This window comes from Empidonax traillii, unplaced genomic scaffold (genome assembly GCF_003031625.1).
Source record: "Empidonax traillii isolate 1590-97213 ecotype Southwest subspecies unplaced genomic scaffold, ASM303162v1 scaffold138:size3245559, whole genome shotgun sequence".
NCBI classification, from domain to species: Eukaryota; Metazoa; Chordata; class Aves; order Passeriformes; family Tyrannidae; genus Empidonax; species Empidonax traillii.
The window spans coordinates 2,944,061-2,971,331 of NW_020955331.1; the positions used below are offsets into that span (position 1 = coordinate 2,944,061).

Here is a 27,271-nt window from a genome sequence, read left to right on the forward strand (position 1 = left end):
GACTAAATAACCCACAACTGACTACCCTGTTACCTACTAAGGAGAGGATATAGTTGGGAAAGGCACTCTACAACACCCAGTTAGCACAACTCACAGGTATCTTTGGCAGTGCATCCGTTCTAATGAATTATTCCCGTATAAATCTTCCAAAGGACAGCATCCTATCACCTTATTCACTCTCAATCTCTCTGGGACTTCAGGAAAGCTCACACCTGAGAATGCACATAACTGTAAAATAACTTTCATTCCTTTATTCAAACTTCACATATACAGTGGAGAAAAAGACATTTTAAAATAGATCCATATAATTATAAGGATTTTTGCAACATATCAAATTCAGATCAAAATTAAGATATACACTGTATTCCATAACCAAGCTAAAGTTTAAGTGTATTACGTCGTTTGTGTAATAAACCCCAGGAACTACTCTGAATACCGGAACATTCACCAGTCAAATTTCACCCAGTGGGAAGTTCCTTACAGCAATTTGGAGGTGCAGAATCCCTCTTTATGGGGGCTATATAACCACATTGTAAACAAAGTATTTGAATTAGGCAGTTTCCCTTCTAGTCTTCCAAAAAGCCTTCATTTATAAAAGCAGTTGCTGTAAGTTGCAATGGACATAGGAAGATACAAACCAGTGGTTTTCAGTATGGGGGTTGCCAACCCCAAATGAGTAGATCAACAGCAGTTATCTTTATTAAAGAACAGCCAGAGCCTAAGCTCAGCACATCTTCACAATCCTGATGTGGATTTCCTTGTGGCTGGGCATTTTTCCTCAGGTGCTAGTAGCACAAGCACTGTTCATGCAACTGGAAAGAACCAAACGTCTGAAACGAGCCAGAAGAGTGACAGTGGATGTGGTTTTAAGAGAAAAGCTGGAGGAAACTTCCATGTTCTCACAATAAGCCAAAGACAGCTCCACAAAACAGCCAGTCCCGATGGAAGAGATAATGACAGTGAAATGCAAAGATCAAGTCAGCTGTTTCCAGTGTCAAACCATTCCCTCCGCCAGATGTTAGCACTGCTTTAGTCAGAAACTAACAATGAATTCCAAACACCGCTCTTAAAAAATAACACAGCTCTTGTTCTAAAGACTGGGAAAGTGCAGGTAGTAACATACTGAAATCTAGATTAACAGGTCAACACTTTACAAAAAGGTTATAGGACTTAAATAATCCCTTTTTAAATTGCTTAACACATCTGATAAATAGCTCACATGTCAATCTGATATTATGCTGTACCATTTGGCTCTTGAATCCCGAACCTTTCGTTAAGAGACACCACATCTAGAACACTCTCAAATAAATAGTGTAAAACCAAAAGATAGTGAGTGTTTCAAAGCAAGAGTAACAGTACATCACGCAAGATACTCAGCGTTATACATACAGGGAATGCCATTTTGGTTAAACAGATTATGAAGCAGTATTCTTCATGAAATACTAGGCACAAGAATAAATCAATTAGACAGTGTTTTCTGCCTAATGGAGAAGTCTAAAATTAACATTCTTGGCAATACAACATTGTAACTGATATGCTTCTCAACATTTAAGAGCCTTAATTGCAAAAAACATGAAGCGATGTTTATATTTGTGTCTTTGACAAGCAGTTACAGTTCTGGACAGATTTCTTCTATGCTGTGTGCTCTACTTTCCAGCTGGTCACGAGTAATGTGCTGTGAAAGAAAGATTACAAAAAACCCAGATAATTCTTCACACTCATTGAATATTTTCAAAACACATACAAATACCATCCTGAAATCATCTTTGCTTCTCCAAAGGTTATGTTTGCCAACCCATCTTAGGATAAGCTTTTAATCTAAGAGTGCAGAAACTTAAAATAGTTATTTTACCCTCACGCTTTGAAAAGGTGGCAAACACCACTGTTCAGCACACTGAGCACCACCCCTGGAGCTGGGAGGATTTAACCCAGGAGTTAAGAACTAACACATGAAGTTCCTTCCACATGAGCAAACATAGTACTTTCCAGGTCAAATTTCAATTCGATGACACACTTGAAATACCCACCCCCCAACTTTATACATGAAGGAGCACAGTCTGTTGTGTTTTCAGGAAGTTGTTAACTCATGGTTTTAAACCAAAGCACAGCAATAAATTGGAGAAAACTCCTTATTGGTGTTTTTTATACAAAAAAGCCTACTCTCTCTATATGTACGTGCCTAAAAATTAGTGGCAGAAGAGAAAGATTATTATCATTTTGATGTGGTATTCTTTAATCTTTTAAAAAGGCCAGTTAAGCTTGGGCATGAGTTAGGTTTGGTAATGTGCAGTTTAACAAGCAAACAGCATAGTTAACCAGCAGAACCAATTGCTGTGTGCTCCCAACCTTCTCACTTAAATCATCTTTAGGGCGATGCTTGCCCTGGTAAAGAAAACACAGAGTATTCTGTATCTACTAAGCCGAAAGGGCACACCCAGTCAGTAATAGCTCAGCTGCTGGGCACTCTCTTTGAGCAGGGTTAGCACAGCTAAATGAACCAGAGAGAGAGAACAATACTCTTACTGCTTGTCAACTGAACTGCTACAGACAACACCCTTTACCTGATACTTTTGTGTAGCAGAAGTAAAGACAGGTCTGCATGGAAATCATCATGCTTAAATTTATCTATATCAGGAATATTCCCTTCAGTGATTTTAAAGAGAATTTCTAAAGGAAAAGTTTTTATGGAGAGGAATAAAGGTCACTTCTCCTGGCAAAGTCTATTTATGTTGTTCATGGAGCCATAAACAGGGAGTAGCCAGAGAAGCTGAAAAGTTGAAGCAAGCAAACACAGAATCACAGAATGGTTTGGGTTGGAAGGAACATTAAAGGTCATCTAGTTCCAATCCCCATGCCATGTGCAGTCTATTGCGACTTCAACTTTCTTTTCCACAAAAAAGCTTGGCTGCTAGAATCCATATGCATGGCATAAGATACAGCTACTTGAGGCAAGCAAGGAATGACCCATCCATTTAGAACACTCAGCAGCCAAAATGGAGACGGGCAAAAATACACGAAGAGTTCTCACCATCACTGACTGGACTGGCCATCTTCATTTCAATCGGCAAGAAATCTCAGTCTGTAACCAAGAAATGCAACTTGGATTAGCGAACCTAGGGCTGTCTGACAGGAGCCTTCTTAAAAATCTGCCCTAAGACTTTAGCCCCTTCTTCAAAAGGGGAGTGCAAAGATTAGAAGAATACTGTTAGTTTTACTCAAATACAAACCAGACAGGATTAGAGGGTAAAAAAGAACATCAGGTCAGAGAAGCATAGAACTTAGGGATTTTCACAGATAAAAAACCTTCCAAGTGAGAAGAGGATCTCAAATTGCCTAAAAGACAACCCAGGAGTCAGTGGAGCCCTCAAGTCACAACAGATCACTAGGAAATACCTTTTATGTCACATCTTTACCTGCAATAATCATCAGTACTAGAGAAGTCACGTTATTGCATTGGAATAAAAAGACACTGCATTCCAGCTCCCATTCACATAGACTGACAGGTATAATCGGTGAGTGGTAGCCACATCACCTCATGATTTCCACAACTTCCCAAGAACTCAAGTCAAAATGTAGCTACAGTACAACACAAGAAAACCCAAGACATTTCCTTTGCAGTTAAAAGCAAGTGTCAGGGCTGTTAGTCAGTGAAGCCAAAACAAGCCATTGCAAAAATCAGCTCCTGCATCACTCAACCCCTCCTTTCCTGCTCTATACAAAAGCACTTTAAAACACAATTCGAAGTCAAAGAGCTTCTTGAAAGCTATCCAGGTGAATAATCTTTCCATACTCCTAGACTACCAACAAGGGAATCTCAGGAACATGAATATTAATAGTGTTTTGATCTACTTCCACAAAGGAAATAATCAAATTGAAATACTGTTTTAAATACTCAAGTGCTTAATATGACCAAAAGCACAGCATGACCAAAAGCAGAGATGAACAAAAAGCCAAGTAGCAAGTGTTAAAACCATCTATTTGAGAAATGTTCCATAGCCCTAACTGACATTTATGAATAAGGAAATTCTTCTGTGCTCTCAAAAATACAGATGAGAGAGAAATAGATGTAATCTCAAAAAAGTTATTCAGGTAAAACTCTGACATTAACACAGCTACATTGCTGAACATTTATCATCTCGACATAGAACGTCTGAGGATATTCAATTCACCAGCTGCTACAGAAGAAGGACCAGTACTGAACCTCAGAAGAACTGATCCAAGGACAAAGACCAAAAGCTGTGAGAGCTGATACAGAGATTAGGAGATAATAAAACATCAAGGTTTAAGCAGAATGATTGAAAAATGAAGAACTGAGAGCTAAATCAGGTTAATGGAAAGTATTTCTATATGCTATGGTGTGGAGGTGAACCAGTTAGTTAATGTTGATAAACTGGCAGACAGTTTATAAGCTGTGAGCAGTCTAAAACTGATAATTACCAGTTGTGGCTCTGAAGCTGGTTATGAGGAAGGTGGAATGGACTTCAACAACAGAGATGGAAAAATGCTGCAAAGGTCTGCCTTCTTCCCAGTGGTGAATGCAGCTGGGGAGCGGAGTTGCCTCTGTTTTACAGCAGAGTGCAGAGAGATGGCAGCTTCAAGCCATGGAGAAAGGTCATACGGTTGCCTATTGGAGCCCTCCTTTCCCCTGGAGAATGAAGTTCTAGTAATTAGCCATTATAAGGCGTATGTTAAATTACTGGATTAAGTCAGTCCAGTAATGGGTCTCAGATGTGAACCAAACGACCCTCTCAGAGCAATTGTGAAGGCATTAGTCTCCCTGTAATAAATGACGGGACTAAAATGTGCAATCCACAGAATTTCAACACGCAACTTTGCAAATCATCTTTTTATTGCGTGGAATTTAAATGAATTTTAGAAGAGGTCCTAGTTCACATGGTTGTGAAAAACATGTGAACCAAGTTAAACCCATGCAGCATCTTCCCAAGTCTGCAGAGCATGCTAACATCTATATCTTTGCCAGCCACAGATGAATGAGGCTTACAGACTTCACAGCCCATCAGGAACAGACGTCTGTTTTTTTAATGTCAAAAACTTGTTCAAAGTGCTGTTACACACACAGGTGAGAAGTGAACTAATTGTTCAGCAGAAGACCACCAAAAAAATCTAAGACTTTTGTTATACAGTTTATCCTTTTCACCCAGAGAGCAGCTTAAAGATGAAAGAGAAGATGCCAGCCTCTATAGTCTTGTACGTTTCCTATGAAGAGACAGCCCTGAAGCAGGTTCCAGAAACAGCTTTAACCTAAAAGTCCCAGACTTTCTTCCAGTAGCTGCACTAAAAGCAAAGCTGAGAGTCTTATCCCCTACTATAGAAATAAACATTACTGCTCAAGGACAAGTCTGTACTGAAGGCCTAACAGCAGTTTTATATTAGAGTTTTTTCCTTAGGAAGTTAAGATACAGTCCTCTCAATGCAGAGGAAACATTTATGGTTGTTTCCCATTGCTGGCTCTAGCATGGATTGGGAGCAGAATGGGAACTGATCCACAACAAAAAGCCAGGCTCTCCTGTGTGGCCACAGCTTTCAATGCTGGGTACAAGACAGCTTTTCCCTTAAAAAGGATGCTGGCAACTTCACTACCCAAAGTCAGTTATGCTGGGGAAACAGTAGGAAGGAGAGATGTTTGCTTTTCTGTTGTGTCACAACAAAAAAAAAAACCTACATGCTATTTATCAACACTGGTGGTTTGTGTTTCATGCTACAAATCTACCTCTCAAGACAGTGTGCAGCATTGCTCACTGTTTCCCAACAGCTCAAAGGGACACCAGTACTTACACGTGCTTTTTAATTAATCAGTAGCTCACCATGTACATTAGCTTCTGTACTCATTGTTTCCACATCTGCAGCGTCAGACATCTCTTCATCCTCATCATCATCCTCTTCCTCACCATGTAGTTCTTTTGCAATGAGCTGTCTTGCTAGTTTGATGTTTCTTCCTTCATTGTAGTGCATTTTCCTCTTCATTTCAAACTGTTTCTTTTTCTCTGTGGACAAGCAAATCCAAATATTTATTTCTTCCCTTAAAAACAAAAATCAATTTATTTCTTTTTCAAAGAGGCACTCACTGCTTCCTAGATCAAATTTGTTCCTACTTTGAAAATCCATTGATTATTTTATCAATCACTGAACTAAAATTATTTTCTTCAAGCAGAGGAGTGTTCTTTTAAATGAACCTGACTCACAAAAAGGATAGTAATTGATGGATGGACTGTAATGGCTGAAGCACTTTTAAAAGAACCTGTTTGCAACTAAGAGCAAGTCTGAACCAAGAGAAGCATCTGGTAGCGGCACACAAAATTCCAGTTTCACAAGCCTTGTTTCTAAGTAAACTTAGGGAAAAACTGAGACATATGAGTGGGACAGAAGATGAACTTGTGCAGATGTGGCCTGACTCCTGGCTAGCTACCAAAGGTCAGTTAAGAGAGATGTATTTACCACATGTTGAAGAAAATATTTTCTACTTTCCCCACAGTCTGAAGCCTAACTCTGCTCCATATATTAAACGTTAGCAGGTCTAGCAGTAATGCATTATAATTAAAGTAAACTTTGCTTATTGGCAGCCCAAACACTCTCCTGGGTTTTTTTCCTACTTCAGAATAGCAGGGTTACATGCTAAAGTTGGGACCAGGAAATCTGAGAAGCACCAGCTAGATAATGCAAGACTGAAACCTCAGAAGTATTGTTTGACTGTTCCCTCAAAACACTCCAGTCCAAGTTAGCACAAAACAACATCTCTATTAAAGGTGCTATTTGCTTTGGAATAACTATAGATTTCCTACTGGATACACCTACCAGTTGCTTTGAAAACAACAGAAATAGCATCTGTGTGTTTGCAAGCAATTAGTAGCATCTTAATTGTGGTGGTACTCGTTGAATTAAGTGTACCTGAAATATGTCCATATTAAGAACTACTGCCTCACCCCCAAACCAGAAGAACTTAATTGAGGTGTCTAGATTTTTTCAGTAGGAATTCCCACACCTGAAGCTTGTATACAAGGAGGCATCCAGCAACAGCCAATTCCTGTTTATATGTAGATCCCAAACCAAAGAGTCCTGATTAGAAACGAACAGCATATTTGTTTGAAGACTATTTATCTTCATTTTCAAATCACATAATTTTTCTGACAGTGCTTTTTCTTCCCAAACACTTCTTACTGAAAATCTGAAACTATTTGTAGGAAAAAAAAACAAAGCAAAACGAAGGAAACAAATTATGCCTACCTCGTTCCTCAGGTGTTAATTCTTCATCCTCTTCCTCCTCCTCACTGCTTTCCTCTTGCCTTGCTATGATCTTGGGTCCTTTACCTTCAGCTGCAGCTGCCAGTCTACATAAATAATGCAATACAAAATGCTGAAACAGCAAGTTTTTCACTACATCAAATACATGGCATTTCAGAACACTCATACAAACTGCTTTCTTCATTATTTTTGCATATTTACATGTAGTAACAACCTGCAGTATTACCAGTGGCACCATCAAACACTGAAATCCAGTTAATTTGACAACAGCAAAAATGAAACTTCTAGAGAAACCAGCAACAGCTTTCCATAAAGAAAATCTACCCCAGGAAAGAGCAGATTATCATAACATTTAGCCAATTTTTTAAATGACAATACTTACTTTTTACTCAGCACATCTGCTTTTAAGGGCTCATTTGCTTCTGAATCACTCACTGGATCCTCATCATCTTCTCCTACCATGCTTGGAGAGCAAACAAAAAGTAGCCTTTATTAGTAATTTGATGCTTAAAGTTTGCTGAGAAAACAGTGAAAATCTTCAATTAAAAGACTCCTTTAGTACTTTAAAAGCTTTTCAAATCTCCTTTAAATATTGATATGACAACATTAGATTCTAGTACTGAAAAAAATAAAATCAATACAAGTCAGACTTATTTATTCCATTCAAAGCCTAAAGCCTGCTAGACATAAACCTTCTAAAATTGACTTTGCCCTTATAGATAGTTCTCCTCAATAGCTATAAGCCTTACTTAGCAGCTTTGTAAATCTGAATACATTGCATACATCCAGTAGGCCTGCACAATCACAGATAATCAGCCATAATAAATATTACATCACCCACAAAGTAAATTTTGCTGTAAAACTGTGATGTCACCTGGCTGCATTCAGGAGTTTAGCAAGCATACCTGTGATACGGAGTACTTGGTTCATCTATTTTCATCAAGCCATAATCTTTGCCTGCAGGGTGGTACGTAGCTATGATATTCATTTCATCCCACTTCTGGGATTTTTTACTGAAATAAGAAAACAGTTAAATTTTCTTATATTCTAAAAACATTTAGTTCTATTTGACCACAGAAAGAATGTTTAAAACATCTTTTGATCTCTACTACATCATAAGCACAAAGAATATTGTTATGACACACAAACATGTTCAAAGTATGACTATTAAATACTGTTCTATAAATACTTATGCAAATTATCAGTGCAACTTAATTTCCCTAACAAGTCACAATAGCCAGATAAACTCAGTGATCTATACATGTATTCTTGGTCACATAATCCAGAGTCTACTGGTCTTGTTCAATCACTGTCTCGTGAATTGCTGGATTTTACAGTAAATTGTAACAAAGCATTCTTCTTATTATTACACCCCACAAGACCTCAAAGAACTCAGTACCTCCCAGCTCACCTCTGCTCAGGCAGCTGCTATGATTATTAGCAAACCTGTTACATAAACAATACCAGCCAGCAAATCCCCCCTGCAGAGAAATAAACAGCACAGAACAAGCTGGTTATTAATACTGCTTTTGTCATTCTAAATTAGAATCATAAGCCAACTGATTCACTGCTGTAATTAAGCCAAGGGAGTTTCACATTTTACACAGACAGACACCAGTGATGTTATATTTTTTAGAATTTCCTCAATCAACCAGAAAACATACCCTTTTATGTGTATTTGAAGAAACAAAAGCTCACCCACACTGACTGCTCACTGACAAAACACGTAAGCCACAAGGAAAGCAACTGTCTCAGGGCCAGAGGAAGAGCCATCCCTCCACTGATCTAAAAGCCACAAAAAATGTTAAATGAACAAAACCTACCATGTTCCATATTTTCTCTAAAAAGGTTATTGTAAGCTTCGTATAGTCTTTCCCTTAGCTTAAGTCAAAAATCTAACTTTAGACTTGTAAAATAATTTTAAAATTTAGTATTACTTTATGAATTAACATATTCCTGTTGCAAATGATTAGTTAGGGAAGCAAATGATACAGGACTTCATGGGTTTTGCAGAGGTTTTTGTTTGGTTTGGGGTGGTTGATTTTTCGGGGGGAGAGAGGGACTGTTGGCTGGAAGACTTCCACTGAACTACTTGTTTAAACACAGACTGTTCCAATAACAAACTTGGAAAATACATTCAATCTCAATAACACAAATACTCTTGAGCAGAATGCTCTCTGTAAAACAAAAACTGATAAAGAAAAATTCCAAGCACAAACTAAGGTTTTATACTTATGGGAGCACTGCGTAATACAGTGTGGGAGGAAAAAAAATGAAGAGAAAAAAATAGATGTGGGGGCTGATGCTGAATCCCACATGCCACAGACTTACACTCAAGAAACGAATACAAATTGAGTGGTCTTAATCCCCTCAGCATACAGTAACCAATGCCAAGCTCTCATGTTTGAGGCTTCAGGTCTATTTAATCATTTGTGCAGTCTAAGCGGACAACACATGAGCCTGACTGCGGCTCTGGCGGAGCGGGGAGTCATGAGCTTCCTGATGACAAAGCAGCAGCTCTGGTCTAGGAATGCCAGCCATTCAAACCTTTCTATTTAGAAGTCCAAAAATCACCAGTTAATCGCCTGAAGTTCACCTATGACTAACATAAGATGATCACTCGGTTGCACAGCGAGGGTTTTTATGAGCCACGGCAGTTAGCCAAGGGTACATAAGCCCCTGTAAACAGCCAGAGCTCAGCTGAGAAGGAAATATGACAGATAGGAGCAACTCCCAGCACATGCTTTGTGTTCATTTGCCTAGAGTCCATCAAGGTTTATCGCCTGGACTCACAACTCAGTACCCAACACCAGCACTGGCAATCTTGGAACAATCCCTTTGCATTCACTGCTTCGAAATCAGACATCCTACAGCGAGCTAGGCAGGGACTCACAAATAAAAGAGTGAAGAAGTTTTTAGTGGTTTAGTTTGTCACAATCATTTCTTTAAACTCAGATTCCAATAAAAGCCTTGGCTGTAGAACACCTCCCAAAGCACAACTTAAAGTTCAGCTAGGAAAAAAAGAAATCATTAGTAGCAAAGAGACAAACATGCCATTTCTCTGCCGCATGTAAAGAGCCATCACAGGACAGTGACTAAGTGCTCTAAAAACCCATACCTCCTTTGTCTCCAATTCTGCATGCTTAGGCATGTCTGCACAGTGTAACACTAATGACAAAGCTCAGGATCATGACAGGGAAATGCCTCCTGACACCCCTTCAGATATGGAAACAAGAAATCTAATCTTCCTTAGGGAAATCAGATTTGCAAAAACTCAGAAGTGCTCATTTGTATTTTCTCACATCTTTAAAAATACACAATAATTTCATTTGACACCACACACCCTGACTGGCAAGAAGTCTCAGCAGCAGTATTACTCAAGGAACACCTCCCTCCTTGCTCCTACCATAGCAGGCTCATCTCTTCCAGCACAGGTGCTTGGCACACACACTCTCACACTGTTACTTCATAAAATATCAGATCTCATTGCTCACAGGCTCTTACAGGGCCCTGAAGGCAAAAAGTACTGCCCGTGAGAAATGCCAAGAACATATCTACCACTAAACCACGATCTCAGCTCTTAGGATGCACTTCCTGGGGTGTTCCAATTTCTCAAGCTTCCACGTTGCATCATATTTTCATTAAAGTTTTCCAAAGAATGATACCATCACTGACAGCAGTGCAAGGTCAAGAATGATGCAAGCACGTGAGATCTCTACTGAACATGGATCTTTAAAAGACGACAGCTAACAGTGAGCTCTTTCATATGCAGTTATTTTTAACAGATATTCAGACCTGAATTTAAATACTGGAAATAAACAGAGAGGCTGCTGACAGATGTACCCGAAGAAAAAAGATTCCTGAATTTATTAAATAATTTTTAATCTGCAAGGAAAATCACAGTTGTACTACTTACCATTCTTTTAAAAACAGTAACACTGATACGATGATGCTTGCCAATCAAAAATAATAACTGCACACAAGCCAGCTTTAAATACACTGTACTGATCTTTCCTGGAAATCTCCTAATGCAGTCTGCCAGGTTTAGCCAATATCCTGTAGCTTGCAAGGCAATTTCAGAAATAATCTAATTGACTTTATTGACTCACATTGGTAAACAGGAAATAGAAGCTGGACTGCTGCCCACTAACTGCTTACCAAGAAATTACTGTGTGCAATAGCCAATACTCATCAGTTCATACTCCAATTCCTGCTCATTCTTTGACACAGTACAAAAGAAACTGCAGAAAATTAAACAGAGGCTACCAACAGCTGTATTTCATGTCTAGTGTGGTACTGAAACCCTGTGCTACATAACAGTAAAATTAAAGAACGGGAAAAGAAAAAACAAAAGAAAATAAAAACTCTGCATTTCCATTTTATTCTATCGTTATTTTTCTCCTTGTAATACTGAGTTAGGTCCCAAGTAAAGAAAACTGTCAAAGCAATTTTATAAACAGCGTTCAGGTCAAACTTTGCTCGTCATAATGTGACAGTGTCTCAGAGCACATGCTGGGTGCATCAGGAAAAGTACAGGAATTCTTGCTGGCCGGCTAAAGACCACTTCTTGCATATTTGGACTAACTCAGCACGTTATAATTCAACGAAGATTTTCATGTCACTCAGATCACAAACCACACGGCCTTTGCACATTCTCAAGGGTGAGATCTTTACATACGATTCATCTTGATAACACTTCAGCCCAGGACAGGTCCCCTCCTTAGGGACACGCTTCTGGTTACTCAAGCTGCCTTTGAGAAAGCTGAGAGTAAATCTCACATGGCAAAGCGTTACTTCCCAAACTGCGAACTACCCTCGCAGCATCTGTAAAGCCCCTTGTGAGCTGCCACACCGCCAGGGAAGTGCCTCTCCTTGGCAGGAGCCACGGCCATAGCTCCCACCCGCCTCCGCCCAGGAGCACAGCCCGGCATCCCTCCGCTCCCAGGGGTGCTCCAGCCCCGGCAGGTTCTCCCACTGCCGATGGAGCAGAGCCCCCGGGCCGCCGCACGGGGGGCACCGGACAGACCCCCGATAGCCCTGGCATCACCGGGCACGGGCACCGCAGAGCCCCCCCCAGCTGGAGACGCCCCCGGCTGACCCCGCTCCGCGGGCAGCCAGATGAGCGGGACTGCAGGAGGGAGGAAGGGAGGGAGGGATGAAGGGAGGTCCCGCAGGGACCCGCCGCCGCCCCTCATCGTCGGGGCCTCACCCGTGTTCGTCTTCGTCGCAGGCCGGGTTGGCCCGCCGCGCCCCAAGGCCCACTCCCGCCGACGCTGCCTTGCTGCCGCTCTTCTTCAGGATGCCTTTGATGGGCCCCCGACCCGCGGCGGCCGGTACCGAGGGCACGGAGGGCGCCTCCATGGCCACGCCGCCCGCCCGGTGCCGCCCGCTCGGAGCCGCCGCCGCCGGCTCGGCCCGGCCCGGCCCGCGCCAGCACCGCCCCCTCAGCCCCGCGCTCCGCGCCCCCTGGCGGCCAGGAGGACCGACAGCGCCCCCTCCCCCCCGCAGGGCGCCTGTGCGGCCACGAGGGGGCGCCCTGCGCGCGCGGCGCTCACCCACGCGCGGGGAGCGGGAGCGCGCGGACACGGGGACACGGGCACATAGGGACACACACAGGGACATGGGGACACACACAGACACAGGGACACATGGACACGGGGATGCGGACACACTGGCACGCAGACACAGAATCACTGAATCACAGAATCAGTCAGGTTGGAAGAAATGCCATGGTACACGATTGTGTCCAGACAGTTCTGAGATTTCTCCAGTGAGGGGGACTCCACAACCTTTCTGGTCAGTCTGTTCCAGTGCACAGTCACTTGCACAGTAAAGAAGTTTTTCCTCATGTTCACGTGGAACTTCCTGTGCATCACTTTCTGCCCATTGCCTCTTGTCCTAGTGGTTAGCAGCACCAAGAACAGCCCGGCTTCCTCTTCTTGGCACCCCCCATTTTGACACAGGCACTGATCAGGACACAAGGGGTCCCCAGGGTTGGGGCCCACACTCAGGGCCTGCACACTGGGAGATGCTGCTGCCCTCGGGGTGTCTGCACATCCCCAGCTCTGGGCAGCATGTGGGCCTTATGTGGGTGGCACTCCTGTACACACACAAGGGTTTTGCGTGTGCAGGGCATCCACACGTGCTTTGTGCTGGGGACGTTTGATGGCACATGGAAGGACAGGCTGCAGCTGTGCCATGGTGTCCCTGGGCCCCTCTCTGTGCCGCCCATGTGGAGATGGCCCTGGCACAATGTGTTTGCCAGAGCAACCCAGGTTTGTCACAGTTCCCGTGGCACAATGAGGGAGGCAGTGTGGTGTCCAGAGGGGTCAGGCATCACAAGGTTCTGCTGCTGAGTGAAACACTCCTGTTTCTCAGCAAGACCTGCCTATCCCAGTTCCCAGTGGTTTCCAGGGGCAGTGGCTGCCCCTCCAGTGGGGCTGCAGGTTTGCACCCCTGGGGCACAGGGAATGAGGGTTACAGCAGCACTATCCATGTGAGGAAGACAGAGAGCTGATGAAACATTGATAAAATAATCTACCCTCAAAATATGACACACTTGGGAGCCACCATGCAGCTGTTGGAATCCTGTTGTGTCCATCACCCTTACAGCCCAAGGATGAGGGTGGAGTGCTTGATTCTGTGTCACAGGAACTGTGGCATTAGGATTTGAAAGTTTAAAGGGATAATGACTTAAATATGGCAATTGTTTCTGACTCCTCCCATCTCAGCCTCCTTCAGATAGTGAGACTAGTGGCATACTGACTCCCTGCTCAGCAGCATGTAGAATGTTTCCTGCAGATTTACAAGATTCTACATCCATATGGCTGTTTCTCCAAGTGAATAAAAGCAGCAGGAGATAAATGTCAATGCCAGCCAAAGCCACAACACAGGTTTTCTGGCATGGCTCAGGTAATAGAGGGGTGCCCATACATCCAACCCCAGAGAGCTGGAAAGAGCTCCAGGCTCCTGAAGAAAACCATTTCACTTCAGCCATGGTTGTTATGTTGCATTGCATTCCTGCTCTGTCAGTGCCATGACCTCAGAGGAGGTCATGCCGAGACCCCCTGCCTGCTCACAAAGGCCATGCAGGTGGTAAGGTACAAAAACCCTGAAGCAGGTATTTTTGTTTCATTTTTAATGAGTTGCATGAATGCTATTCAAGCAGAGTTGTCCTGGTGCCTGGTGAACACCTGCCAGGGCAGATGCAGTGCCAGGGGGCACTCAGCACTTGGAACAGCAGTGAGCAGGGTGTCAGGCAGAGCCTGCTGTCTCTCCAAGTTCAGGGAAAAGCCTCTGGAAGAAAGAACAAGGGAGCAGACCCATCTCTTTCTGTCTGCTTACAAGTGCAGTCAGGGTTGACCTCTCAGGAGTGCAGGAGCAGACTCCCTAGAGGCAAGAGAGGACACATATAGACACCGGGGATGGAGTGATGATGAGTTACTGGACATTTTTAGACTTTAAATACAAAGGGCCAGATCTGATTTCTAGCAAGAAGGTCTGCTGACTTAGCAGCAGCATATGCCTACAGCCCTGCACCGGGAAACTTTCAAGACCCACAGTGTCAGTTCCCAGGCTGCAGGACCAACCCACCACATCTGGATGTTGCTGCTGTTAAGGCAGTGCCAACAGACACTGTAGATTCCTAGCAGGCCCAAAGCATCAAGACAAAAACGGGAAACAAACCTGGAGCTGTGTGATAAATGATTTTTCCCCAGGACTAATACTTGCACATCACATCTGATACCCTTTCCCATCCGTGTACTGGAGGACTCACAGCAACAGCAGAGGTTCATGTCTGCACTTCAGGGTTTCTTTTCTTCACCTATTAGCATTGACTCAATTGCAAAAGTCAGAGCAAGACAAAAAAAAGGGGAAAGAGTGATAGAGGGAATGATAGCAAAGAGTAACCCTGGGCTGGCAAACTATAGTTAGCAAAGAGGTTATTAAATTTCTCGGTTACATAGAGAAATTCTAATGGATAATAAAGCAAGCAACAAAGTTCATCACTGGTCTGGTGCTGTATCACTGTGTGCTGGGAGTTACATCTCATCAGGGCAGTTGACTTGATCAGTGGGCATCATTTTGTCGGTGTCAATCTTGTAAGATTGGAGAACACTCTTCAGGTGCTCCACGGTTTCTGGGTGCATTTCAGGAGCTCTTGATAAAATCCAGGCATAGTCCATGTGGAAGAGCCAGAGGATGTTAGTGCAGGAGTAAACCAGTGAGTAGTTTTCATAGTCGGTGGAGACAACCCAGTAAGGGGCAGCAGGCATGACTGGGAGAGAGAAGGGCACCGTGAGTGTGATGCAAAACTGACTCTGGATGGCTCTGCAGCACTACAGCCACAGCTTCTGGGGCTGTTCTCACTTTGGCTGCTACATAATTGTGGTCATTGCAGGCAGCTATAATTTATAAAAGCCTACCAGGACTCCTTGCTCTGCCTGGACAAACTCCAGAAAGCCACAAAGCCCTCACCAGGAGGGTTCTTGCTGAAAGGTTAACACTGTGACCTGAACAGCTCACCTGGGCCACTGAAAGCCAGCCCATCTCATACACGTGTGAGGGTTCTTGCTAGTGGGAGGGAGCTGACACTCTGACATTGGGTGATCCGAGGAGCACAAACCCCCACCCACTGCCACGGGGAGCCCTGGCTCATGAAGCCAGCTGGAGCCCAGCAGTGGGAATCAGTATAGCTCAGCCCATTACAGCTAAGCCATATTCCCTTCTCCATCAGGCTATGCCCAAAGCATCTGCTCTGATGACGGACAGCTACTCCAGCTTCAAACTGCCAGGCAAGAAGCAGAGGGGGGTCCAGCAGGCAGGTCTAAGGGCCCTAGGATTTATTTCTGATGCCCTTAGGAATGCCAGGCAGTGTTCTCTGGCATTCACACCTGGTGAAGGTGGTTGGGGCTACACATGCTGCAACTGAAATGGCTATGGGTGATGCTGTAGCAGCACAGAATGAAGTCTGGCTGTGTGCATGAACAATCACTGTATCTCCTTTGCAAGTATCCCTGTTCCACCCCTATCTGCAAATAAACTCTCTGTGAGGGAGGGCTGTGAAACAGCCAAGGAAAAGGTGTGAGGGAGCAGAATAAAAAGGGATTTAAGGGTAGACTGCTGCTCACTTTCCAAAGTGTTGCTGCGGACAGAGGAAAGTGCCGTGTAACATGAATAAAATGCACTGCACCTCAGCAGGCCCTGTCGAGTGTTGCAGTGATGAGGGAAGGAAAAAGCAAATACAAACACATTAATGATTGTTAAAAGGTGCTTATAAGTAGAGGCAGCATGGGCTAGTAGCTATACTGCTGTGTGCAGAGAAACAAGCCTATTCCTGGCCCTTACAGTGGCTGTGGGGCTGCCTACCCGCCTCCCCTTCTGCCCATCCCATCTGTGAAATGACCTGGAGGGACAGTAATGCTCCTAATCTTTCTTGCTCTGAGATCAGCTGGTGAGGAGACCTCCACCACTGAGGGTGCTGTTGCAGTAAACGGTGTCTCAGTACCACCAAAGCACTGCCTGCTGGTCCCTAAGTCTGTCCTAACCCTTTGCCGCTGCCTCATTGTGCTGCGCTGAAATCACCAGGGGAGCTTCACCCCTTGCTTTGCTATCTCTGACCCCTGATGCCATGGCAGCAGTGCCTGTTTCGAGCTGCCCACTGTGGTGCTCAGACCACAGCACAGCCGAGGCCGTGGACAGTGGGAGCCTCCCCACCACAAACTTACACCAGTTAAAGCGGACGCCCAGCTTGGCTGGCTGCTTTACATCCATGTGCATCAGTTCTCCTTCAGCTTCGTTGACTTTGCCATTGGAACTAAAGGGAGAATGACAAAGGTAAGAAATAAAGTCAGGAGAGTGGGAAATACTTTTTTTTTGCTTCCACTAAATCATCCCTCCTGACACATCCACTGTCAAGAGGTGGCTGAAACAGGTACTAGTGAACCCCTGCATTCCCAGAGGGACAGCTCACACCTGAGGATGGTTTTAGCAGCACCCAGGGCACAGCAGATCCTGGGCCAGGTGCAGCAGGTCAAATGGTGTCCCAGGTCAAACCACTCCAGCACTCCAGGCTGCCTCTCTCCAAGTGCCCCTGCAAGTGGGGTATCTTTTGGTGCCAGGGTGACAATGAGAGACGAGACCTCTGTATCAGGAGCAAGACCCCTCTGTATGGGATGGGAGGATCCCAGCACTGATCTTGGATGTGCTAGGGAGCAGCTCAACTCCTACTAGTTGTGGAAGGCACATGTTCACATCTGTTTATTCACCTGCATTTTTTCCAGGTCAGTGCACATTCCTCCTCACACAAATTACCTGTGCCTGCGTGATGAACCAGGGTTGGTTTGGCTGCTGGTTTGGCTGCTGGTTTGGAGCACTGCCCTGCTGGCAGCAAGTCCTATGACTTGGGTTGCCTATTTTATAATTTCATTTTCCGTAGTATGCCTCAAGACCTGGATGCTGCCTGCAGGGCAGGAAAGCTTCACACTTCCCCGTGAAACAGGAACAGCCAAGGAGGCAAAAGTGAATCCTGCCAGCAGCAGAGGTCAAGGGGCTGATGCTGTAGGGATGCATAGTGCAAACTGACCCAAAATATTCCTGATACTTCAGGGTTCTGAGGTGCTGCAGTGAGAACATTGATGGTTAGATTAACCTGCAGATCAATGCAGGCACAAATGAATATCCAGCTGTTTGCCAGGCGCTGCCCACGCAGTGGAGCTGCTAAGACAGTGCTGGGCAGTCAGTGAGAGGCAAGGATGCCACTCTCGCCGGACACAAGGGATGTCTTCCTACGTTGTTGTTATTATGAGACAGAACAAAGTGCCCTTGCCATGCCGGGAGTGCAGGGGACAGCGCTGCGTTCGCCGCTTGCTCCCTCTCATTCATTCAGCCCCTCACAGCAGCAGCCCACAACAGCCAGGGCTGGTGGGAAACAGATGAATTCTGCATCTATCTGTGCAAAAATCCAGGAGGGCTCAGGATAATTATAACCTACCAACTGTAATAAAGGGAAAAGCATTCACTTGGCTACTGTTTTAAACTGATATCAATTGCTGATCTCCCTACACAGCAGTTACTACCTGTGCAAGGTAAATGCTCCAGAAAACAGCTGGCAAATATTTAAGTAAAACTGACCCAAGTGTTTCACCTTCCCTGCCATTTTTCATTGGGTCCCTTGACTCAGGAACAGAGAGGAGCACAGGGCACAGGTACCTCTCAGCATGCAGTAGCACAAGGTGGCGGCTGCCATTCTGTAACGAGCCCCATGACCCCCTGGGACAGGAACCAGGGCATCTGACTTCTCAGCCATCATTGGAGATCACAAACTGGCCAGGGGGAAGACCCAGGCTATTTCATACTGGATTCACCATGTGCTCTCATCTATTTTCTCACCACTCACCTTGGACAAGAGACAAAGACTTGGTGGGGCCCAAGGATGCACTGGCAGGAATTAGAGACCCACATCTCTGCTGTAACCCCAGCAAAGCCCCTTATCCCAGCAGACCTACTGCAATCCCTCTGAACCCCCAGACCCAGAAACAGGCAATTTAGAAAAAATTTAACACCTATAACAGCAAGAGAAGTGACAGAACTGTCACTGCTGCAGAGAAAATGCGGCTTGAACGCAAACACTTACAGCATCTCCTTGTTGATCACCTTGAACTTCCCATTCTCCTTCAATGAGTAATTTGCCTGGATGCAGCTTCCTTTCTCAAAAGTTGAGGGCAGCTTCTCTATCTCATACCATTTCCCCAAATACTGACAGAGGAAAGTTTAAAGAGATACTTTTAGCACGAGTGGGCTGAGACAGAGCAGCCTGGTTCATTTGCCAGCACAGTTTTTGCCCCTCTGTGGCACAGGGAGGTTGGCAAAACCACAAACCTTCACTGGCAGCTCTGGCACAAGGCATTGAGACTGGACCTGCCAACCCCCCTATGCACCCAGGTTTGCCAACAGTCCCATACCCCCTTAGCCTAGCTCAATACCCCGTAAAAGAATGTTAGAAAACTTTTCACACCTTGTTGATATCGAAGTCTTCTTGGACTGATGGATCTGGGCATGGTCCCATATGAAACATCTGGCTTTTTCCAAAGCTGAAGACGCTCAGCAGGACTGAGAGCCACACTGCCGTGCCCAGCATGGCTGCACTGGGATGCAGGTGGGAAATGGACCTAGTGAGAAGGAAAATAGCTGAGCTGGGGCCTCCCTGGAGCAGAACTTTTTGTGAAACACGGCATGAAAAATCAGATGTGTGCATGAAAAATAGGATGTGTGCAGTAGGACACATCAGTGGCACAGCAAGGAGGAAAGGATCATGAGAAGAGCATAAAGGCACTGTGCCAGAAAAGCACCCAGCCCAAAATGGCCTTAAGCCTTGCCTGTGCTCAACAGCTGCACAGAAAACTAGGTGAGTCTGGTGAGAACACTTGTACTCGTCACTCACATGTGACACCCAGCAAGATGCAGGGATGATAAACGTCCAAGGACACACAAGAGCATCATTGTCTGTCCAATGCTGAGGCAAAGGGAAATGAAGAGATGTTTGCTTTAAAATGCTGGAGCACAAGGAACATGATGCAGAGCCAGCACAGAGCTGGGGCCCTGAGAAGTGGAAGAGGGCAGTGTACACCTGCAGGAACCCACATGGCAGGAGAGGCATCCCCATGTATGCCAGGGCTACCTGATACTGCAAAGTGGTGGGAGAGACAGTGCAGCTGCCTCTGGAAGAGTCCTTGTGTGCAAAGACGTACACAGTACTGCAGGGTGGGGAAGTTGGTAGAGATTCAAATCAGCACCAAATACAACATGGATCAATCCCCAAAAGCATAGTGTGATGAGGGAAAGGACAGGTTTTCCTGCAGAGCAGAAGTAGGAACTGTGCTGCTTATACCCAAGCAGTCCCTGGATCCAGGATGCTGCTCAAGTGCTTTGGGTTCTGCTTGGGCTGGTTGGCATGTACAGACCCTGCAGCACAGGGCTGCTCTGCTTCCCTGGCCAGAAACTCCTCTGCAGGAACAGCAGTAACATTTTCCCCAAATTTAAAAGAAGAGCCCAGTCTGTCTTCAGCAGCAGGGACAGGTCCCACTGCAGACACAAACATTTCCCATTTTGAATCTCTCAGTTCAGAAACATACCTTGTGGATGAGGAGGAGTGATGCTCTGTGGAGGACCGGGGCTGTAAGGAACAGCTCTGTGGTTGGTGAGCTCTCCACTTCGCTTTATAAGTGTGCTGTGATCATCATTATTCAGCAATGGCACAGGCCACTCCCTGGATGTGTTTAGGTTTTTTGGCAGACCAGTCAGCTGCCTTAGATCTGCAGCTGGAACAAAGCTGGAGTTGGGCTGCAACTTGGCTGCTCACCCAGGCAAACAAAGGCACCCCACGTGTCTGGGTATCGCCCCACAGCTGTAGAGCTCTCTGCCTTTCAGCTGCTTGCAAGAGTCTCAGGCATGGCAGGGGAAGGGGAAAAGTGCCACAGCCTTTGAGAGGGGCTGGAGACAGCAGCAGCTCCTGTCCTGCTCCCTCTGGACCATCAGCAGCCAGCCATACTCCCAGGGGGGACGTTCAACCTCCTCTGCTAGGGGTCACTTGAGCCATGGAGACTCTCTGGGCCACTACAACGTCCTTGTCCCCCCCAAAGTCACTTGCAGGAGTACGCGAGGAGGCTTAAGCAGCAGGAGACATCACAGGTTTATCTGAGGAGCTTTAAGACCTTTCAGCAGTTTTTCTCTAGACTTTCAAATCTTACTAAAAGAAAAGATGCCGTTGTGATTAATTCTGTGCTGACCTGGCACTTTTTCCAACAGGTGCCCAGCAAATGCCTTTGACAGCAGAGCAGCCATCTGTGAAGGCAGCCAGTCCCAACAGTTATGCAAGGATAATTGACAGGAAGTTCTTTGTGTTTAACTACATTTTCTTTTAATCTGATCTCTGTGGAGACATTCTCTCTAGGTGTGTTTTTACATGCATTTTGCATACACTTCATGCCTTACATGCACACACACATTCTTGAGCTCCTGGCTGCCCAAATGCCACCCCAAGAGCCGCAGGTAGCTCAGTCCTGTCCCTTTCTGGGGCTGTGCAGCCAAGGTGTGCCCTGAAACATGGCCATAGCTGAGGTGCTCCCAGGACCTCGATGGCCATCACAGCTGTGCAGGTCTTGTCCAACACAGACCCAGTACAAAACAGCTGGAGGTGAATAGCTCGGGGGAGCACCCAGTCCATGGTTGCCACAGCACCTGGCACAGGGCAGGGGAGCATGCAGGGGCTCTCCCTGCCTGCACACAGCTCCACTAGCTCTTGGGTAGCCACCCATGTCCGTGATGGGGTTGCTCTGGCTGCCTGCATCAAAGTCAGAGGTGTCCTGCAGACTCTCTGCAAGCCTCACATTCATCTGCACCTCTTGTGATACAAACAGATTAGAAATCAGAAAATCAGTATGAGCACTGCCCTGCTTCAGTGCACTGCAGAGGTGGGATTCCTCATGCACAGCAGACCAGCAAGAGCAGTTTTTCTCCTGAGCTTGGCTGCCCACATCCTGCAAAGTAACCAGAGGAGAAAGCCCCACAGAATGGTCAGCCTTAGCTCAGCATTGTGTGTATGAGTACAACCACATGGAGGTGTGTCTGTGTGCATACCCACATCTGCACGTGGAGCATTCTCCTATGGGATGAAGCAAGGACTCCACTAACCACTGTGGTGGCAGGGATGGAGTGGTTCTGCTGCAGCAGGAGGGGCTAGTGCTTGCACTGGCTTACAGGCACTGCCCAGCACCCAAGGGCTGCCCTGCAGTGCTGGCCCTGCCAGAGATGGATGGGTGGCTGGGCACTGACATTTTGGCTCCTGACACCCTGTAGCCACAGTCACACTGAAACAGCAAGGCATCCACTCAGCCATGCTCCACAGAACCAGCTGTAGTATACATTCATCTCTGGGAGCTGGCCAGGAGGCTGTGAGGAGCCAAGAGCCACCATAAGTTGATGCTCCTTGAGCCACCGAGAGTGGAGAGCACAGGTGAGGTGGGCTTTGCTCTAGCCATCACCTCCCCCATAGCCAGCACCAACAGAAATGGAAGAAAACCCATGTCTTGGTAGGAGACACAGGGATCCCATCTCCATCGGCAGCACACTTAGGAGCTCAGGGGCTGCAGTGGAGTCCAGCTCCTCCACTGCCTGCTGCCAGCCAAAACACACCCCATGGGTGCTGAGGCACTGGACAGCTTGAGGCACAGGTGATGAGAGCTGACAGCCAAGCTCACTGCCCCTGCTGGGACCCATCTCTACACAAGCACTGGCTATGCCTCCCCCAGGGGCACACTTCTGGGCTCTGCCAGACCACAGCAAGAAGCACTCAGACATCTGCTGCTCCTCTGCTGGAATGGGGCAGGCTTGGGCTGTTGCAGCTGAGTCTCTGCTCAGAGTCACCTGGACAGGATGTGTTCAGTGGTGTTGCCTAAATGGGTGTGGGGAAAAAAAGATTCCAAGCCAAATTAAGTAGGAGATAAGATAAGGATGCAAAGGCTTTAATGAGCCCCCAAGCTTTCCAGAATACCCCCAATGCGTGCTCCCGAATACAGATGTTCACAGTTTTTATAATGATTTTCACCCAATCCCCGGCCGGCCACCACCCAGGTTCTGCCCCCGCCACGCCTCTTGGGAATTGGGTCTGGGGGCGTTTTGGGACCCCCTCATCTTCATCTTCATCTTCATCTTCATCTTCATCTTCATCTTCATCTTCATCTTCATCTTCATCTTCATCTTCATCTTCATCTTCATCTTCATCTTCATCTTCATCTTCCTCAGAGCATGTAATGTTCTTGGAGGCTTTCCAGAGTCCTAGGCCTGAAGGTTGTTGCGTCTATGGCTATATCTTCTTCCGTAGGGTTAGGATGTTCTCTACAACTCTACCTTGAAAAAGAGACTAAACAGACTAGTGGAATTTAGGGGAATTGATATGGGAATGGGTAACAGGGTTTACTATGTGTAGCTGGTGTGTTAAAGGGTAAAGGGACAATATGCTGCTACTCTAAAATCTACATTTACTACATAACTACTTCTAAGATCTACAAAAATTAAAAAATCAAAACTCCAAGGTATCAGTGGCCATGCCAGGACCCTCCTATCATCCCACCTCCAGCACCCTCCAGCAACACTCGCCTGCACAGACGAGGGTGTCTGTCCTTAGCCCACAGCAGGACCCCACTCTGAGCTTGTCCACTCGCACTGCACTCCAGAGCAAGGGTCCAGAGAAAAGCATAACCTTATAATTGCACCTAATTGAGGGGTGAGAGCAGTCATCTCCACCTGGTAAGCAGTTTTTACCCTGGAGCAGAGGAGGAGAGGCACATCAAAGAGCAGGAAGCTGGAGCAGGGGAGGGAGGACAGAAAGAAGGAGAGCTGGAAAGAAACCAGGGCAAAAGGAGAAGGCACCAGACATGCTCAGAATGCTTCATGCAAGACTGAAGCCTCCCCCACATTTCTGGGTGATGAAGCAGCTGCAAGGCAGGTGGGCAGAGCACGTGCACAGAACATGGACAGGGAGGTACCACAGGGGCTGCAGGAGAACAGGGCAGCCCTGTGAGGCACAGGGGCGTGGATGGAGTGGGCAACATGCATGCGTGGGGAGGCAGAGTCGCTGCAAAGCATACATGAGGTGAGTTGGCACAAGGAACACAGCATGTTCAGGGGTGGCAGATGAGGCAGCACTGTGCATGGGGCACAGATGGGTGGGCTGTGTTGGCCAGGATAGTCTTGCGTTGGTAGCTGCCCATTTCAGAGACAAGGCTCGCTGGCCCCAGGCAGAGGAGACAATGTCACTGAGTGCTGCCACCAAAGAAAACCCCCTGGTTAGAACAAGCTGGAGCTGCAGATAAACTTCAGGCATCAGAGGGCTGGGACAGGGCAGTGCCACTCCACCCATGACGTTCTACCTGCAGGCAACCTGGCTTAGTACAGAAGTGAGATCGTCCCATTGCGTACCCCAGACCACCTGAAAATCTGCTTCTGGCACCCACATAACAGAGAAGCTTCAGCCAGCCAGGCCTGGTGGGGACCTTGCTCCCCAGGGAAAGGCTGTCATACCATGCTAGGTACTCAGCTGGGATTTCAGTAGCTGCAGAGAAGCCCCCTGAAACTTTCCACCTGCTGTGGGATGAGAGAGCAGCTGGAGAGACATTGTCCTCTCAACCCTGTGATGACATCCTTGGCATTATTTAAGATAGTCAAGAAGCTGTCCAAGCTCTTATCAACAAAAAAAGCCTCCAGTGGAAGCACTGCAGGAATCAGGAGCTCTGAGCATATGCTTCCCTTGTAGGACACCACCAGTGCCAGTTCTAGTAGCTGCTAGCCCAGGGCTCCCTGTCTATCCCCACAAGGAAGTTTTTGTCTCCAGATAGTGCCTCGGCAGCCCAAACTCACGGGGCCTGGAGAGCTGCCATGAACATGGCCATTTTGTACCATTCTGCATGAACCGATCTTGTGTGCAGGTCTGCTGTGACCCAGTGCTGGAGCCTCTCTGTGTGACCTGCAGTGTTGAGGCATCATATCCTGGGAACCAGGATAACCTGGGAATCCTGAGATGCCCACCACAGAGACAATGTCGTTTGCATGGCCAGCTCTTCCCAGCTCAGGACATGCCTTCCCTTCCTTCCTCTGTCTTTCCTCCGGCAAGTTCATTTTTGGTGTTTTTCTTCCTCCTCTGAAGGAAATGAGGTTTTGGGTTGGTCAGACAAGTTGTAACAAGTATACAGAAACAAAAATGAACTTGCAGGAGATAAGACAGAGAAAAGGAAGGCAGGTGGGAATTTTCCTCTGTTTTTAGGAGTGGCAAAAAGTGCTTTGAAATCCATTTATGCAAAATAGTGTAAAATTTTAAACTACACTTATGACAGCAAAGGAAGTAAACAGACTCTGGAAGCATGAACTGGCCTCTGGGATATAGGAATTTGGTCCAATGCAAGTGCACAAAAGATGTGATTCATCTATTTACTATTAGTGAGTAGCTCTCTGCCCTGGAAATTAACCAATTATGTATTCAAAACACAAGAAACTAAAGAGAGAGATTTAAGAAGTTGGAAAACCAAAAAGGATATTATTATTTAAGGAACAAACCCTATGGTGAAAGACCAGCAGTGTTTCTGGCTGGGCTGAGGGAGGCTCCTCAACCTGCTTGGCACTGCTGCCAAGATCCGAATCCCTGCAGAGAGAGGAGCCAGAGGGATATTTATTCTTCAGAAAGCAGGAAAAAAAAAAAAAAACCGACAAAACACCCAAAAAACCAAACCCAACCAAACCAAAAAAAACCCCAAAAAACCAAAACCAAAAAACAAACACCACAAAAAACCAAAAACAAAACCACCAAAACCAACAACAACAAAAAAAACACAAAACCAAACAAATAAAAAACCCCCCACCAAAACAAGACAAAACAAAACAAAACAAAACAAAACAAAACAAAAACACCAGAAGAAAATCGAGGTCTCTGTATAAAGAAATACAGTGCAGAGCTGGACCAGTGGTAAAGCTTTGGCCCAGCGGCATCTCACACCTGCAGATGGGCTCACCATAAAAAACAGAGTTCCAGCAGTGCTCATAATTCTGGACATCCGGTATGTCCCAGTGCCCCACACCGAGGGCAGCCTAATGCTGCTAAATAAGGTAAAAAAGGTTTTGTGTATGCATTTGCTGCTGGATTCTCACAGTAGACATCGGGTACTGGAAGGGCAGGTGTTCAGCCAGGTCTCGTCCTCATGACGGCAGCGAGGAGTGCACAGCAGCGGGGGGCAGGATAGGACTTCTCCAGTGGGTATGGGAGCAGATCCCATGGACATTTACCAGACTCCCATGGGCCCTGCCTGTGAATGCCTGCTAAAATTTAAATCTCATGGGCACTGCAGTGCCCTGGCTCTGTGGCTCAGCTGGGCTCAAGGTGATGCTCTCCCATCATATGGGTCCTCTGTGCCCTGCTGAGTCAAGCCCAAAGAACACTCCAGCTGCCCTGCTCTGCATCCCCTTCTCAGAGGAGAGCTCCCACATTCCCCAGTGGATTCATGATGCTTTTCTGTGGACCACCAACCTCCAGCATACTGAAATGTATTTTAAATGGTCTAAAAAAGGGTCAATAAACATGCTTAGAGAGCGCCTTCCTGCAAAGGTGATCTGTGCCTCACCAGCTCTGTCTAAGAGATGCCCAAGTAAGACTATTTAAAGCCCACAGCCCTATTTTCTGCAGCTAAGCCATATTTCAGCCTTAAGCTCAGTTACACAATTATATTTTCTATGACCTATACACAACCTACATCTTCCTCATGACACAGATTTATACTGTGTGGGTAATCGCAGCTCTGCTCATGAAGAGAGAGAACAGCCTCTACTGCATTTAGAAATGCAATTAGGGAATCTCCTTCAGATTATGCTTCCTGCCAGCCGAGCGAGAAGCCCTTCAGCAGGGACACAGGATCCCCTGCTGCAGGAGCACTGCAGAGCATCAGCTACCAGGAGTGCAGGAATCACACACAGAGTTCAAGGGTGGCCTCAGACCTTCAGATATCCCCCACTCACAGGCCTCAAGGCTGTTTTATGTTTGTTTTATATATGCACCAGGAAGACCCAAGGGCAGCACTTTGGCCCTGATGGACTTTATCAGCCAGCACAGCATTTCCACCCCGTATCTCTGAGCCCCCCAATCTCACACCACAGGTCAGAGGAGAATTTTAAGACTGCCCTTTCTCAAAGAGCAAGTCACATCCCTCTGCACAGTCTGTGGAGCACAAAGACACTGGCATATGTGTTTGGCTTTGTCCATGAATAGCTGCATTGAGGCTGGGCCTGAGCACACACAGCTTGCATTGAAACACAGGCCTAAGTGTTTGCTAGACTGGGGTTTACATTGTACAGAAAATAAACAACATAAATTCAGTGGTCAGTAATTTGCAATATGTAGTTACAGTATGAAACAGCACAGAGATACCATTCATGGTGAGTTTCATTCAAACAAGTTGGAAGATTTTAGGAA

The 27,271-nt window shown here is 46.1% G+C and overlaps 3 protein-coding genes across 7 annotated transcripts in view; all 3 read right to left on the bottom strand.

Annotated features, from left to right (window-relative positions):
- Nucleotides 1-225: 225 nt before the first annotated feature.
- PPP1R2 (protein phosphatase 1 regulatory inhibitor subunit 2) lies at nucleotides 226-12,686 on the bottom strand. 5 transcript variants are annotated; one of them, XR_003571242.1, is made up of 8 exons: nucleotides 12,470-12,649; nucleotides 8,166-8,273; nucleotides 7,643-7,723; nucleotides 7,243-7,346; nucleotides 5,826-6,005; nucleotides 4,438-4,645; nucleotides 3,029-3,079; nucleotides 226-1,675 (listed from the first exon to the last, which is right to left on the bottom strand). XR_003571242.1 is itself a non-coding variant. In XM_027883953.1 (7 exons), exons 1-6 carry the CDS (start codon nucleotides 12,619-12,621, stop codon nucleotides 3,075-3,077), a joined length of 630 nt encoding a protein of 209 aa, XP_027739754.1. In that variant the 5' UTR covers nucleotides 12,622-12,686; the 3' UTR covers nucleotides 226-1,675; nucleotides 3,029-3,074. The 5 variants fall into 5 exon arrangements, 3 of the variants coding, with proteins under 3 accessions (XP_027739754.1, XP_027739753.1, XP_027739752.1); XR_003571243.1 differs by lacking the exon at nucleotides 4,438-4,645 and having other exon boundaries at nucleotides 5,797-6,005; XM_027883953.1 differs by lacking the exon at nucleotides 4,438-4,645 and having other exon boundaries at nucleotides 12,470-12,686.
- Nucleotides 12,687-14,381: 1,695 nt separating this feature from the next.
- Nucleotides 14,382-20,494, bottom strand: APOD (apolipoprotein D). The gene is made up of 5 exons (XM_027884015.1): nucleotides 20,383-20,494; nucleotides 19,277-19,418; nucleotides 18,896-19,017; nucleotides 16,989-17,077; nucleotides 14,382-15,538 (listed from the first exon to the last, which is right to left on the bottom strand). The coding sequence occupies exons 2-5, from the start codon at nucleotides 19,397-19,399 to the stop codon at nucleotides 15,303-15,305; spliced, it is 570 nt and encodes a 189-aa protein (XP_027739816.1). The 5' UTR covers nucleotides 19,400-19,418; nucleotides 20,383-20,494; the 3' UTR covers nucleotides 14,382-15,302.
- A 1,531-nt stretch (nucleotides 20,495-22,025) lies between these two features.
- Nucleotides 22,026-27,271, bottom strand: part of LOC114057557 (D-beta-hydroxybutyrate dehydrogenase, mitochondrial-like) — a 28,752-nt gene continuing 23,506 nt past the window's right edge. The window contains exon 6 of the transcript XR_003571244.1: nucleotides 22,026-22,040. The gene's annotated coding sequence lies outside the window, so the exon portion shown is untranslated. The remainder of the gene's footprint in view (nucleotides 22,041-27,271) is intronic.